Source organism: Dasypus novemcinctus, chromosome 19, assembly GCF_030445035.2.
Source record: "Dasypus novemcinctus isolate mDasNov1 chromosome 19, mDasNov1.1.hap2, whole genome shotgun sequence".
NCBI lineage: Eukaryota > Metazoa > Chordata > Mammalia > Cingulata > Dasypodidae > Dasypus > Dasypus novemcinctus.
Window position 1 is genome coordinate 82,584,008 of NC_080691.1, and position 16,690 is coordinate 82,600,697.

At 50.2% G+C, this 16,690-nt stretch overlaps 1 protein-coding gene across 8 annotated transcripts in view; it reads right to left on the reverse strand.

The window, feature by feature from the left end:
- The window catches only part of DOT1L (DOT1 like histone lysine methyltransferase), a 79,885-nt gene that overhangs the window by 10,863 nt on the left and 52,332 nt on the right, over positions 1 to 16,690 (reverse strand). For all 8 annotated transcript variants that reach the window (XM_071210009.1, XM_058282139.1, XM_058282136.1 and 5 more), the window contains 2 exons: positions 11,706 to 12,283; positions 11,278 to 11,483 (listed from right to left, as the gene is read on the reverse strand). In XM_071210009.1, the coding sequence (XP_071066110.1) occupies positions 11,278 to 11,483; positions 11,706 to 12,283 (784 nt within the window). The remainder of the gene's footprint in view (positions 1 to 11,277; positions 11,484 to 11,705; positions 12,284 to 16,690) is intronic.

A 16,690-nucleotide genomic window follows, 5' to 3' on the forward strand; every position in this document is an offset into this window, starting at 1 on the left:
AGGACCTACAAACAGAAGACGCCCGCGTGCACGGACGGGAGGACCTCCTGCTGTTCAGGTGCCCTTACTGCCGAAAATGACCTACAAGCTCAAAACAATTCCTGTGGAAATCCCAGGAGCCTTTTCTGCAGAAACAGGAAAGCGGATGCTCAAATTCACGAGGCTTTGCAGGGTCCTGGACAGACAACTCCCCTGGTGGGTGAGGGAAGCTGGAGGACCCCCGCTTCCCACTGTTGGAAGAGGCAGCGCAGGCCAGGCCCGACGACAGCACGAGGCCAGCGGAGAGAACCGCGGCCAGGCGTGAGGCGCACGGCCATGGCCACGGCCACGTGACCTGCCACGAGGCGGACAAGGCCTCCCGGCGAGGAGGAAAGAGGGTCTCCCACACACGGTGCTGGGACAACTGGGAACCATGCGGCGGAGAGGGAGCATGGGCCTGCACTGCGCCAAGTCGACTCAGAACAGCCCAGAGGCCTAAAGGGAGGAGCTGGTTTACAAAACGCTTACGAGAAAACCGAGGCAGACAGCGTCAGGACCTGGCAGGAGGCAACAGGTTTCTCGACTTTACAGCAAAGCACAAGTGACAAAGAAAGAAGAGGCAAAACGGGCTTCAAAATAAAAGAAAACGCGCCGGTCTCCAAGGGCATTAGCAAGAAACCTAAGAGGAGCGGAAGTGGCTCAGGCAGTTGGGTGCCTCCCTCCCACATGGGAGGTCCTGGGCTCGGTTCCTAGTGTCTCCTAAAAAAAAAAAAAGAGCAAAAAACAACAAGCAAGACAACAAGCAATCAATGAGCAGGTGGGGACTAAAAAACCCTAATGAGCAGGGAGCGGAGGTGGCTCAAGCAGCTGGGAGCCCACCTCTCACCTGGGAGGTCCTGCATTCAGTTCCTGGTGCCTCCTAAAGAAGAAACCAGCAGACAACGAGCAAAAGCAACAAGCAAACAGATGGGGAAGCCAGTTTTGGACAGACTTCCGGCAAGATGGTGGCTGAGTGAGCTTGCCTTGCCGTCTCTCCTGGGAAGAGGCAGCTGGGCGACGCTGGAGATTCTCCGGGACCAGGCTTTTTTTGGATTTTTGCAGGGCAGGAAGTGTCTGGACATCGATTTGGTGGGAAGGTAACGGAGAGGATTGGTCTATAAGATATAATTTGGGTTCTATTGCCCGGAGGTGAGACCTGCACACGGGCCGCTCCCTCCTTGGGGGTGGGCGGAGCCGCGGAACCCGCACTTCTGCCGAGCTTTTTGGTGGCTCTGTGGAGCAGGGGAATTTGAGAGTCCTGGGCGGGCTATTGGGGGGGTTGATGGGACGGGACGCCTTTGCGGATCGATTTGGGGAGACAGACGGTGTTTTGTTGTGAAGTGGGGGGAATTTTTGATTGCGGACACAAATAATAGCGCTTCCGCCTGGAGCCCCGCCCCCATAGGCCCGGCTGCCGATCTGAAACGGAATTAGATAGCTGAATTGACGAAATATCCACATAAATAAACCCTAGTGAGTAAGCGAATTGCAGGGCTCAGACATAATATGGAGTTTGCGGATCTGACTTCCCCCATAGGGCTGGCACCCAGCTGCGGGGATCCTGAGGGCTGTGCTACACTGCGGGGCTCCCAGGCTTCCTGTTGACCAGATTAGAGGTTGCCAGGTCTGAGTCCCCTAAACTCTGGTGGCCCACACCCCAGACTCACACCTCTTGAGTCTTCAATATCTCAGACTTTCCACCCCTGAATCCATCACGCCCTGAGGTCCATCTGAGGTCCTTGAATGCCCTAACTTCAATGTTTGCATTTTTTCTTAACCGTTTCATTTTGTTTTGTTTCTATTTTCATTTTATCTTATTTTTTACTTTTTTTAATGTCTTGAGTGCTAATATTGCATTATCCCCTAGTCTTTTCTCCCAGCGTATTCCCCAAAGTCTTTTTTTTATTCAGTTATTTAGGTTTTTTTTTTGTTGTTGTTGTTGTAGTTGGTGTTGCAATTGTGGTTCGTGTATATCTGTTTTTTTCTTCCTACTACCTGTTCCCCACCCTTTGCCCACCCCCCTTTTTCTTTTTTCCTTTCTTATCTTCTTTTCTTTTTCTCTCTCTCTTCATTTTTTGTTCTTTCTTTTTTTGTTTTCGCTCTCCCTCTTGTCCCTCATTTTCTACTTATTTTATTTTAACTCAATTATACAATAGGTGCTGCAGGGAACACCTCACATTTGCTGGATTTTCTCATCCTCCACTGCCTCATTTCTTTTTTTTTTTTTTTTTTTATTTTTTATTGACTTTGTAATAATATTACATTAAAAATATATATGTGAGGTCCCACTCAACCCCACCCCCCCACCCCCCCCCTCTCCCCCCCCAACAACACTCGTTCCCATGATCATGACACATCCATTGGATTTGGTAAGTACATCTTTGGGCACCTCTGCACCTCATAGACAATGGTTCACTGCCTCATTTCTATGTGAACTGATTTAGGCTACTTATACTATCCCCCTTCCCCTACATCTTGATATCCGCCATCATCTACTGTCTCTCCTATATTCCACCTCTCATCTCCCTTTCTTTGATCCACAAAGTATCTAACTCTTAATTCCTAATACTCTTGCTTTGTTTTCTGTCTGTTATCCACTCTTGAAACTATCACCTTTCTTTTCTCTTTCCCTCTCTCACGAAAGCAATAGCTTTTTAGCTCATACCATATTCCTCCCATATTCAGTTAGCTACCTCATAATAGGTACTCTACCTACTGCTATAACTCTACACAATTTTACATGAATCTAACCTCCATCCTCCCAGATCTCATATTCTTGCTTTGTTACCATATATCACCAATACTACTTTACACTTTTTCCTTGCTTACACAATTACCTTTCCCCCGGCACTAATACTTTCCTTTAAAGTGAACTTAACCAGCAACAAGAAATTAGAATAAGAAGAACAAAGTGACAAAGAGAAGATATAACACTTACGCAAAAACAACAGCTAATTAATCTCCAAGAGTAGACAAAGAAGCTAAGGAACTGATTAAACCCGTCAAGATAAAATGATGACCAGACAACAACAAAAACCTACAAACCAAACCAGCAATCAGGAAAACATGGCTGAATCCAATCAACAAACTAAAAATCAGGAAGGGGAGCAGAACTTTGCTCAAGCAATGAAAGATTTCAGAACATTTATCACCGACAAATTTGATGAAGTAATGAAAGAGGTTAACAACATGAAGATAACACTCTGAGGGGAAATTGCAGACATACACAAAAAGATAACAGATATGATGGGAATGAGCACCACAGTTCAAGAAATCAAAAATACACTTGCAGCAAATATCAGCAGACTAGAAGAGGCAGAGCAGAGAATTAGTGATGTGGAAGACAGTACATCAGAAATCAAACAGATAGCAGAAGGGGTCGATAAAAAGATAGAAAAAATCCAGCTAGGACTTACGGACCTGAATGACAATGCAAAACGCTCAAACATACGTATTATAGGCATTCCAGAAGGAGAAGAGAAGGGAAAAGGGTCAGAAGGAGTGTTGCAGGAAATAATGGCTGAAAACTTCCCAAATCTACTGAAAGACAGATGTACATATCCAAGAAGCACAGTGCACTCCACTAGTCATAAACCCCAACAGGCCCACCCCAAGACATATACTTCTCAAATTATCCAATGCTCAAGACAAAGAGAAAATCCTAAAAGCAGCAAGAGAAAAGAAAACCATCACATATAAGGGAAGCTACATAAGATTATGTGCTGATTTCTCATCTGAAACAATGGAGGCAAGAAGGCAGTGGTATGATATAGTCAAGGTACTAAAGGAAAAAAATTTCCAACCAAGAATACTCTATCCCGCTAAACTAGCATTCAAACATGATGGAGAGTTCAAAATATTCACAGATAAACAGAAACTGAAAGAGTATACCAACAAGAAATCTCCCCTTCAAGAAATTCTAAAGGGAGTTCTGCAGGAAGAAAGGAAAAAACAGGACAGGCAGAGTTGGAGGAGAGTATAAGAGCAACAAAAAAAGACAAAAATAGAAGAAAAAAAAATACAAACAAAATATGACAAACACAAATCCAATCAAAATATGGCTAGCACAAATAATTCCTTGAAAGTAATAAAACTGAATGTCAATGGATTAAACTCACCTATCAAAAGATTCAGACTGGGTCACTGGATAAGGAAATATGACCCATCCGTATGCTGTCTACAAGAGACACATCTTAGACCCAGAGACGCATGGAGATTGAAAGTGAGTGGCTGGAAAATAATCATACAAGCAAACAGTAACCAAAAAAAGGCAGGAGTAGCTATATTAATATCAGACAAAATAGACTTTAAATGTGAAACAATTGTGAGAGACAAAGGATACTACATTTTAGTGAAATGGAAAATCTGTCAAGATCGAACAATCATAAATATTTATGCTCCTAACAAGGGTGCCTCTAAATACGTGAGGCAAACGCTGGAAAAACTAAGTGAAACAATACATGCATCTACAATTATAGTGGGGGATTTTAATACACCACTATCTACCTTGGACAGAACATCACAAAAGAGAATCACTAAAGAAACAAAACACTTGAACAGTATATTAGAGGAGCTGGATCTAATAGACATATATAGATCATTACACCCAAACACAGCAGGATATACATTTTTCTCAAGAGCACATGGGTCATTCTCCAAGATAGACCATATGCTAGGCCACAAAGAAAAGCTTAATGAATTCAGAAAGATTGAAATCATACAAAACAATATCTCTGACCACAGTGGAGTCAAGCTGGAAATTTGCAAGGGACAGAGGCCCAGGTTTCACACCACGATGTGGAAATTAAACAGCACAATCTTAGAAAAATGGTGGGTCAAAGCGGAAATCTCAAAAGAAATCAATGACTACCTTGAAACAAATGATAATGATAACACAACATACTAAAATTTATGGGATGCAGCAAAAGCAGTACTGAGAGGGAAATTTATAGCCATAAATTCATATATCAAAAAAGAAGAAAGAGCAAAAATTGAAGAACTGCACATTTGAAGGAATTAGAAAAACAACAACAAAGTAACCCAACAGGAAGAAGAAGGAAGGAAATAACAAAGATAAGAGCAGAACTAATTGAAATAGAAAATAAGAAAGCACTTGAAAAGATAAACAAGACCAAGAGCTGGTTTTTTGAGAAGATCAACAAAATTGACAAACCTTTAGCGAGACTAACAAAGAAAAAAAGAGAGAAGATGCAAATACACAAAATAAGAAATGAGAAAGGCGATATCACCACTGACCCCACAGAAATAAAGACTATCATAAGAGGATACTTTGAAAAACTATATTCCAACAAAAATAACAATTTAGAGGAAATGGACAAATTCCTAGAAACACATAAGCAACCCATATTGACGAAAGAAATTGATGATCTTAACAAACCAATCACAAGCAGAGAGATAGAATCAGTCATTAAAAATCTCCCAACTAAGAAGAGCCCAGGGCCAAACGGCTTCACAGGTGAATTCTACAAAACATTCCGGAAAGAACTAACACCAATCCTGCTGAAACTATTCCAAAAAATCGAAACAGAAGGAACATTGCCGAACTCCTTCTATGACGCCAACATTACCCTAGTACCAAAGCCAAACAAAGACACCACAAGAAAGGAAAATTACAGACCAATTTCTCTAATGAACCTAGATGCAAAAATACTTAACAAAATACTTGCTAATCGTATCCAACAACACATTAAACGAATTATACACCATGACCAAATGGGATTCATTCCGGGTATGCAAGGATGGTTCAACATAAGAAAATCAATCAACGTAATACACCATATAAACAGATTGAAGGAAAAAAAATCACATGATTATATCTATAGATGCAGAAAAAGCATTTGACAAGATACAGCACCCTTTCTTGATAAAAACACTCCAAAAGATTGGAATACAAGGAAATTTTTTGAACATGATAAAGAGTATATACGAAAAACCTAAAGCCAACATTGTTTACAATGGAGAAATCCTAAAATCCTTCCCTCTAAACTCAGGAACAAGACAAGGATGCCCATTGTCTCCGCTCCTATTTAACATTTTCTTAGAAGTACTTGCTCAAGCACTGAAGCAAGAACCAGATATAAAAGGCATTCAAATCGGAAAGGAAGAAGTCAAAATTTCACTATTTGCAGATGACATGATCCTATACATAGAAAACCCTGAGAGAGCTACAACAAAGCTTCTAGAACTCATAAATGAGTTTAGTAAAGTCGCAAGTTATAAGATCAATGCGCAAAAATCAGTAGCATTTCTGTACACCAATAATGAGCAAGATCAGGATCACAATAGTAAATAAAAAAATCAAATACTTAGGAATAAATTTAACTAAAGAGGTAAAAAACTTATACACCGAGAACTATACAAGACTGTTCAAAGAAATCAAAGAAGACCTAAATAAATGGAAGAATATTCCTTGTTCATGGATAGGAAGACTGAATATTATTACGATGTCTATCCTACCAAAACTGATCTACACATTCAATGCAATCCCAATAAAAATCAACACAGCCTTCTTTAAGGAACTAGAAAAACTAACTATGAAATTTATTTGGAAAGGAAAGAGGCCCGAATAGCCAAAGACATACTGAAAAAGAAAAACGAAATTGGAGGAATCACACTACCCGACTTCAAAACATACTACAAAGCTACAGTAGTGAAAACAGCATGGTATTGGCATAAGGAGAGACACACAGACCAATGGAATCGAATTGAAAGCTCAGAACCTCACATATATAGCCATATAATATTCGATAAAGCCATCAAACCCTCTCAACTGGGAGAGAGTGGCCTATTCAACAAATGGTGCCTGGAGAACTGGATAGCCATATGTAAAAGAATGAAAGAGGATTACCGTCTCACACCTTATACAAAGATCAACTCAAGATGGATCAAAGACCTAAATATAAGAGCCAAGACCCTAAAAACCTTGGAAAGCAGTGTAGGGAAACATCTACAGGACCTTGTAATAGGAAATGGATTCATAAACATCACACCAAAAGCACGAGCAGCAAAAGAACAAATAGATAAATGGGACTTCCTCAAAATTAAAGCCTTCTGCACCTCAAAGGAGTTTGTCAAGAAAGTAAAAAGGGAGACAACACAGTGGGAGAAAATATTTGGCAACCATATATCTGAAAAGAAACTTATAACTTGCATATATAAAGAACTCCTATATCTTGAAAATAAAAAGATAAACAACCCATTTAAAAAATGGGAAAAAGATTTAAACAGACACTTCTCCAAAGAAGAAATACAAATGGCTAAAAAGCACATTAAAAAAATGCTCCAAATCTCTAGCTATCAGGGAAATGCAAATCAAAACTACAATGAGATACCATCTTACTCCCATAAGATTGGCAGCTATGAAAAAAAAATAATAATACAAATGCTGGAGAGGATGTGAAGAAAGGGGAACACTCATCCACTGCTGGTGGGAATGCAGAAGGATCCAACCATTCTGGAGGACAGTTTGGCGGTGTCTCAAAAAACTAACCATAGATTTGCCATATGACCCAGCAATACCACTGCTGGGTATATACCCAGCAGAACTGAAAACAAGGACATAAACCGATATATGTACACCAATGTTCATAGCAGCATTGTTCACTATTGCCAAAAGTTGGAATCAACCCAAATGCCCATCAACAGATGAGTGGATCAACAAAATGTGGTATATACACACAATGGAATACTACTCAGCTGTAAGAACAAATACACTACAAACACACGTGATAACATGGATGAGTCTTGAGAACCTTATGCTGAGTGAAGCAACCCAGGCATTGAAGGACAAATACTACATGAACTCAATGATATGAAATAAGAAAGCTGCCTCAGAGAGCTAGAGACTGAACGACAGGCTTACAGGAAATCGGGGGGTGGAGGAAGGATGTGAGCCGACGTCTGCAGGGGAGGAATCTATGATGAGCTGGTGGTAAGTATGAACACAAAGAAGAGATAAAATGGGGGTAAGGGGCTGCCTTTGGGCGGGGCTTTGCAGGTTTGAGGGGGGCTGGGGATGGGCAGATGGGTAATATTGCCCAAAAGTGGGGGGAGGGAAGGGTAGCATACAAACATAGGAGAGTGTCAGGTGTTGGTCGAGAGTAAAATGCTGAGAAAATCATATCAAAATATAATTAAGAGGGTTACCTGTTTAGGATGCTCGGAGGGGATGGTCGGATGCGGGACGGGCTCCTGGGGAATGTCTGAATGCTCATTTTGCCAGAGTGGGTGGTACCATTGGGTAGAGACCCAAGTAGTGAGAGTGGGGGTGGACCCACATCCTGGGGAGGACTAATGCCATCAGATAGAGGGAACTGTATCTCTCGAGAGAAAGGGTGGCTCCCAGGGCATTGGGGTAGTTGAGCAAGTTAGGCCCTGAACACTGTTGCAAGTGTCTCTGGACGTGGCTCCTCGGGAAACGGAGGCTGGCTGTCACTGTGGGCACCAAGGGGATGGGAAAATGGATGTTAAATGTGTGGAACCAAAGTAAATGTGGGGTAAGAGAGGAGATTCACAAGAGTACACAAGAATGGATATAAAACATGTAATATTACACCATAAACATATAGGGGACGACAGACTAATAAAGTAAACCATAATGTAAAACATAGGATAACTAAAAATTTAGAAAACTGTGTATCCTAAAGTATGGAACACAATGTAAGCACAGATGTCACCTTGTTTGAAAGCTATTGTCTCAGAGTCTGTACATCACTTTAAGTAAATATGATATGAATAAGTTATAAGAATATCGCTATGGAAGGGAAAAGGTTTAATGGTAGATGTGGGGGAGTACTGTATATTGTATATATGAATTACTGTGGTCTAGGGCTCTTGTGAAGAGAAGTTCAATAATTAGGAAAAAAAAAAGACAGGATGTAGAATTTCTCCAAGTCAACACGTATTTTATATCTAACCTTTAAACCCTTCGCTATATGCCATTTTACTAGTAAGGGACCCTGACATTATATTGGGCTTCAATTTTCAGGGAAGTTTTGGATCACAGAGTGGTTCAACAATGGCAGCGGAGGAATACTGGTATAGGATACTATGGACAGGTGATATATGGCTGACAGCGAGCTGTAAAGGGCATATGCCCAGGGTGCATGGTAATGTTTAGATATACTCATAGTGGCAACAATTAAAAACTACAGCTGGGGGGGTACTGAGTTCCTGGCCGGGGGTGCTCTGCCGTGGTTCCTAGGGGAACAGCGGCAGTCCCCCAGGTGCAACGGTAAGGACCAGGAAGGAATGAGGGCCCAACAGTGAGAGCATGATACTAATGACTATGCTTGTGAACCTATACACCTGAAATAAAAACAAGGCCTAGAGCAGCACCGTGCCTGGGAATTTCCTCCTGACAGCCTTCATGTTACTCAAATGTGGCCAGTCTCAAAGCCAAACTCAGCGTGTAGATGCAGTGCATTCCCCCCAGCGTGGGACATGACACCCGGGGATGAGCCTCCCTGGCACCAAGGGATCACTACCAAATACCAGCTGAAGATGAAACTAGAAAATGACCTTGAATTAAAGGTTCAATGCGGATCAGCAGAATATCCCTGTCTACATATAATAACATGACTTTAAAATGCTGTTTGACCCAATGTAAGGGGGAAATGGAAAGCAGAAATGAGTTTATATGGCTATGAGTCTCTAAAAAAGAGTCTGGAGGCTGTCAGAAGGATTGCCCTTATGCACAACTGAGCAGAGTCTAAGAGACAGATAAAGTAGATACAATCCCCAGGTATTGGTTCCTTTGAGGGCTAAAGAGACCCACGGGTTCTATGGTCATGGCAGACGGGGTTCATTGCCATGTCAGATGGCCCTTCTTTGGAGCTGGTGTTTCTGCGTGATGGAACTGGACTCAGATGGGATCTCTTTTCATAAGATTTTCATCCTACTTTACTGGAATTGTAGTTGGTGTTGGGGTTTAAGATATATTTAGGGGATTTGAATCTCTGGACTGACAATATGATAGCCAGGCCCTGAGCGTCAACAGATTCCAGCTCCTACAATCTGATTTACTGGACTCACCTCACTCAGCTAAGATGGAGTTGAAGAAGGACAACCACCACACCATAGAGCCTAGAGTGCCTACAACTGAAAGCAGGATTGCATCTAGTATCCATGTGGAATCTGAGCCTCCTCCTGACATAGAGGTGCAACGGACACAACCAATCCAAGGCCCACAGAGAAAAGGTGGCATTGGAGTGGGAAGGGTGGCCATGGTGGCTGCTGGGTGCGGGGAATGGGAGGAAGAGATGAGATGTGGAGGCGCCTTCGGGACTTGGAGTTGCCCTGGACGGTGCTTCAGGGGCAATCACCGGACACTGTAAATCCTCCCAGGGCCCACTAGATGGAATGTGGGAGAGTATGGGCCATGATGTGGACCATTGACCATGAGGTGCAGAGATGCCCAGAGATGTACTTGCCGGGGGCAATGGATGTGTCATGATGAAGGGAGTGTTGCTGGCGGGGGAGTGGTGGGATTGAATGGGACCTCATATATATATATATTTTTTTAATGTAATATTTTTACAAAATCAATAAAAAATAAAAAAAATTAAAAAAAAAATGGGGAAGCCATCTCGGGGAAAGGAGGAAAAAAAAAAGGAAGTTAAAAGACAAGCCACAGAATAGGATATACTTGGAAACCATACGTCTGCTAAGGGCCAGTATCAAGGATATCTAGAACCCCAAAAGTCAACACCAAAAACACAACCCAGCTGAAACATGTGCCAAAGATTCGCAAAGACATTGCTCCAAAGAAGATACACAAGCAGCCGATAAACTAAGGAAAGACGCTCCACCTCACTAGCCGTTGCAGAGGTGCGAGTTCAACCCCGAGCTTCCACGTCGCCTCCCGGGAGAGCGGCCGTCGCACATACAAGGCCAGCGCTGGCGAGGGCGTGGAGCCACAGCAGGCCCGCGCCCCACTGGGGGCGTGTAGAGCGGCGCAGGCACCGGGGCAGATGGGATGGCGGCTCCTCAGCGCTCGACACGGAAGTGCCGCCTGGCCTGGCGTGGCCACCACTTGGCACAGGCCCGGAAGCGAGGGCAGGGCCTCCGGCAGGCTTGCGCACACACTCCCCGCGGCAGCGCCACCAAGGCCTGCGCCCTCAGGCCGGAGCTGACTCCGCGTGGCTCCCTGGCCCCCGGGCTCCCTCCCCGCGTCCCGCCTCGTCGAGGGCGCCGCGCCCAGCACGCGCTCCGGCTCAACCCCGCCCGCGCCCCACTTGCCTGGTGCTGCCGGGCTCGTCCCCCGAGCCGGGCTCCTCGTCCGACGTCAGCGGGGAGTACTGCGCCCCGTTGGCCTGGCTCAGGGGCTTCTCCTTCTTGAGCACGGGGGGCTGGTCATTGTCCTGGTAAGGGACAGGGGAGCTCTTCAGGGAGTTTTCAGGGGACGAGATGGCCGTGATTTCCAGAGGCTGGTTAATGTTGTTGACCTGGGAGGCCAGAGACAAACACACACGAACACACCCGTCAGCGGAGCCCGGGGGGAGCCAAAGCCCGCGCGACCGCACCACCTCTGCGCCACCTCCACACCCAGGGGCCCCCCCCCCCCAGAGCAGGGGCGCACCCCCCAGGTTGAGAGCAGCCCCGACGCCCGAGGCCCCGGAGCCTGCGCGCAGCCCCCGCCCCCGCCCTCTCGCCCGCTGCCGTCTCACCATGGAGCTGAGGTTGAGGGGGGAGCCCGAGGACTGCGTGAAGAGGCCGGCCACGGAGGGCAGGGCCCGGCGCTTGGGGGACACCCCTGCGCTCAGGCCGGGGGTCCCTGCCGAGGACCGCTTCCTCCGTCCCCGCTTGCGGCTGTCCTGCCCGTGGCTCGAGCCGTAGTCCCCGCGGGCACCGGCGGCCAGGGGGCTGTGCTTGCTGGAAGGCGACTGCTTGGCGTTGCCCGCGCCGGCTGCGGCGGTGAAGACGATCCTCCTCTTGGCTTCGCTCTCGGGGTCAGAGAAGCCCGGGTCGGAGGGCAGGTCCCCCTTGCTGGCATCAGGGAGCAGGCCCTGGGGAACTCCGAGCCGCGGGCTGGCGGCCAGCTGGTGGGCAGGCGAGGCGGGGCCCATGTTGCGGGGCGGCAGCAGCAGCGCGGGATGCTGCGGCGTTGAGCTGCGGGACCCCACGGCCGTGAAGAGGCTCCCCGAGCTGGAGGACTCATCCAGGGCGGCGGGCTCCGCGCCGGGGAGTGGAGCCGGGCTGCCCGCGAGGACCCCGCTGATGGCCACCGAGCCGGCGTAGGAGAAGCCTGCGGGGAGGGCAGGCTCAGGAGTGGCCCAGCCGCCCGCGGGGCCCTGTCTGAGGGGACACTCGAACACAGGCAGGGCGAGGGGCCCTGGGCCGCGCGCTGGGAAGCCTCCGGAAGCTCCGGGGGACTGGGAGAGGGCCCGCGAGTCAGACGTGCCTCGACACTCCCTGGGGTGGCTCTGGAAGGTTCCACTTCACCCCGAGAAGGCGAGGCAGAGCCCGGGGGGGCGGGGGAGGTGAGGCAGGGCAGGTGTCCTCCCCACTGCGCTGCTCCCCACGCTGCCCCCCGCCCCGCCACAGAGCCCTGGCGCACGCTCTCCGCTCTGCCCGCAGTCTGCCCCAAGCAGCCATGCTCTGCCTGCCAGCACAGGACCCGGTGCCGAAGCCCGAAAACCTCTCCGTCTCCCTGACAAGCTGCTGAGGCAGCACCCACCGCACAGGGGGTCTCGGGTCCCCGTGGGGGCTGTTCTCTGTGGGGGCTGCCAAGGTGAACCCCCCTGCCCTCCCTGCGCTGGGCAGGACGCCCTGCGAGCGCAGCCCATGAGTGAGCGGCCGCAAGGGCCCTCGGCCCCCGACCCCGGGCACCCTGCCTCGGTGGGCCGCTGGCGGCACAGGCTGCAGGGAGCGGCTGCCACGCCTGCTGGTCCAGAGTGGCTGTGGGGCAGAACCCTGCCGGCTGCCGGGGACAGCAGCCCCGTGGCCTCATGCCACCGCGCCTAGGGTGCCGGCTGACCCCGAGGGGCACGTGGGGACAGGGCAAGGGGCCGCCAAGGTCCGGCCCCCCCACACCCACGGGGGGAGGCAGCAACACCCGCAGACGGACGTGGCTATCCGGGCACAGGGGTCCCGTGTGAGGGGCCGCCACGTGCTTTATGCAGGAAAAGGACGAGCTGCACCCATGCGGGGGCTGTGGGGCCTGGTGCGGGCCAGGGAGGGGACGGCAGGGCCGCAGGCCCCACCTCAGACCCTGCAGGCGCAAGGCCAGCAGGCGCACCCATGTCTCTGGCAGGCGGAAGCTGAGGAACCCAGAGGCGCAGGGCTCTGCTGAGGCCTGGGAGGTGCTCTGGAAGCAGGGGGAGGCCGTGGAGCCCCCTCGGACACCCACGGCCCCCGGCCCGCAGGCTCAGCACATCGAGCCCGTCACAGACCCCTCTCAAAGGTTTACAGACTCCCAGATAAATAGAGGGTTAAAAAAGAAGGAAAACCAAACAAGTACTGACCAGACAATCCAGACGAGACAGAGAAATTCCTAGAAGAACCCAAGGCACCTGCATCTGGCTCGAGAAGAACCAGAAAGGCTCAGGTGGCTACAGGTTCAGCAGGTGACCGAGAACCACGCCCACCAAGACAAGTGGAGGGCGAGGCGGCCTTGCTGCGGACGCCGCCGAACGCCCGAAAGGGGAGCAGAGAGGGGCGAGCGCGTCCCGGCTCGTCTGCGGAAGCCGCAGGTGCCGGCCCGGAGCCTGGCAGACGGCGCCAGGAGAAAGCTCCGGGCCCATTTCCCCTACGGGGACAGGTACAAAAATCCTTAGCAAATCAGAAGCAATTTTAAGATGACACAGCAGGACCGGGTGGCAATTTTCCCAGGAAAGCCAGGGTCACTCGAGGGCGAGTGCCTCTGACAGAAGCCAGCGTGTCTCTTGTGAAAAGCCCTGGGCAGTGGGGACTGGAAGGGGACTTCCTCCACGTGTTCAAGGGCATTCTCCAAGAGCTCGTCACTGAAGAGTTGAGGCTGGGAGACCGGGGGCCCCGGGACTGGGAACCCAATGGCAAGGCCTCCGGCCCCACGGCGACCGCCCCGCGCACTGCAAGCTCAGCCAGGGCGACTGGGCAGGAGGAGGACACCAAAGGCACCTGAAGCGCGAAGGAAGGAGGAGACCATCCGTGAGCAGCTGACATGGTCTGACCCCAGAAAATGCCAGAGATTCCCCCACAGCTGACCAACGAACACGGCAAAGAGGCACGCGACGAACAGGCCCAAGCCCCTGAGCCTCCCCTCGCTTGGCGCGAGCAGCGAGTGATTCGTAGGGAGTGGAAGGAAACACCCGCGCTTGCGAGGGCGTCCACGAGAAACGGCCCGGGAGCAAGGCCGTCCGGGAGGTGGCAGGCACGTGCCGAGACCACAAGGCGCCGGGCAAGGAACGGACGTCCGCAGACTGGGCGACTCGACAGTGCTGAGACACCAGAAGGCTGCAGACCACCCACGCCCGCGACGCGACCCTTTCAAGACGGACTTCCTCAGAAAAGGAAAGCCCCATCCTCAGGCTCACCTGGAATCGCAGGGTGACCTGAACAACCAAACCCATTTTGCAAAAAAACAAAGCTGGAGGAATCACACCTCCTGGTAACAAAAGGTACTACCAAACAGTAACTTAAAAACTTAAAAAGAAACTTAACAAATTATTGAAAAACCAAAAAGGTACCGCATAGCAGCAGTCGTCAAAACTGAGCGGAGGGAAGCGGATGTGGCTCAAGTGACTGGGCCTCTGCCTACCGTATGGGAGGACCCGGGTTCAATCCCTGGGGCGTCCTGGTAGAGGTGTGCCCACACGGAGAGTCAGGCCCGTGCGGCGAGCCGTGCAGCAAGGTGATGATGCAATAAAAAGATACGAAGGGGAGAGTCAAGGTGAGACACAACAGAAACCAGGAACTGAGGTGGTGCGAGTGACAGGGGACCTCTCTCCCTATCAGAGGTCCCCAGGATCAAATCCTGGTGAATACTAGAGGAGAAAAGATGAGAAGACAGAGAGAAATAGACATGGATCACACAGCAAATGGACACAGAGAGCAAAACAACAAGGGGGGAGGACAGGGGAAAAAAACGAGTGGCGGCAGGTACAGCTCACTGGTTGAGTGCCTGCCTCCCATGCCCGAGGTTCTGGGTTCCATCTCTGGTACCTCTTAAACAACAAAAACAACAGAGTGGTAGTGACATAAAAACAGGCCAACATACCGATGGGACAGAACTGCGAGTCTGGAAGGAGTCATGCTTGCCAGTGCAGTGGCCTTCCACGACTGCCGAGTCGCACAGTGGGGAAAGCAGTCTCCTCCGCAGGTGGCACTGGGCGGCTGGAAACCGCCCTGCAGCAGAGCGGCTGCCAATGCCGACCTCAGGGCACGCATAAACGTTAATGCAAAGCAGAGCAAGGACTGAAAGAGAAGAGGTAAAGCCACACAACCCATGGAAGACAACACGGGGCAGATCTTCACGACGGGCACTCGGCAGTGGGTTCTCAGCTACGACACCCAAACCATGAGGAGCAAGAAAACGATAGAGAGCTGGACTTGGGCAAAGCTAAAGGCTTTGTGCGTCACAGGCCATTACCAAGAAAGGGAAAAGACAGCACACGGAGCAGGAGGAAAGCTACAAACCACACCCAGGATAAAGAACTTGTAGAACACAGCCAACGAACAGGAGCAGAGACACAGGCCTGTCCCCCAGGAGTGTGCAGGCACCCAGGAGCACGAGGAGAGGCGCCACATCTTCAGCCACCAGGGACTGCAGCAGGGCCACGCCGAGGTCCCGCCTCCCACTCCCGGGGACGGGTGCTGGGGGAACAGGAAGCTGAGACAGGCGCTGCCCAGGACGCGGAGACCGCAGCCCACGAGCGCCGCCGATGCGAAGGTGAACCAGGGCAGCGGCGATGGACGGTTAAGCGCGGAGCGGTCGGGTGACCCGGGAGGCCGCTCCTGGCGTGCGCCCGGAGAACGTCACGGGCTCTCTGGGTCCACTGCAGCATCATCCACAACCACCAGGTGGCGGGAAGCACCCACGCCCCGTCCAGGGACGGGCGGATGAACGAAAAGGGGCCGCGTGCCACGAGCATTACGCAGCCGTGAGCGGGAATGGAGCAGTGAGCCAGGCCGTGACCCGGAGGGACGGCGAGGACTCGGCAGGACGGCAGAAGGGAGGACACGCAGCTTTGGCTGCCACTTACGAGAGCCGTGGAGGGACAGAACCATGAGAACACAGAGGAGGACAGAGGCACCAGGCGACAGACGGCGAGGATGAAGGGGAGTTCTGTGGATGGTGAGCTTGCAAATAAAAGTCCATCTCAGACAAACCCAACACCCGTTGGCAGGGAACCCCTCAGCAGAGCGCTAGGGCTCGCCCAGCGAGAAGGTCACCCCGCTGCAGCCCGGCCCGGCCTGCTCGCCGCGCTCCCGGGGGGTCTGACCTCAAGGCTTCTCCTGGGAAACCGCTGGAAAGTGCTGCCCCAAACGAGAAAGCCTCCTGCCTAGCTAGTGCCTCTGTGTTCTCTTGTATCTCTAAGGAATAACGTGTCCCCACGAGGGCCGGCCAACTCCAGCCTGCAGGCCACGGCCGCCGCCAGTTCGCGGGGATGAAGTCTCACGGGCACGCGGCCGTGCTCGCTTGTCTCTGCGGTGTCCGAGGCTGTGACAGCCC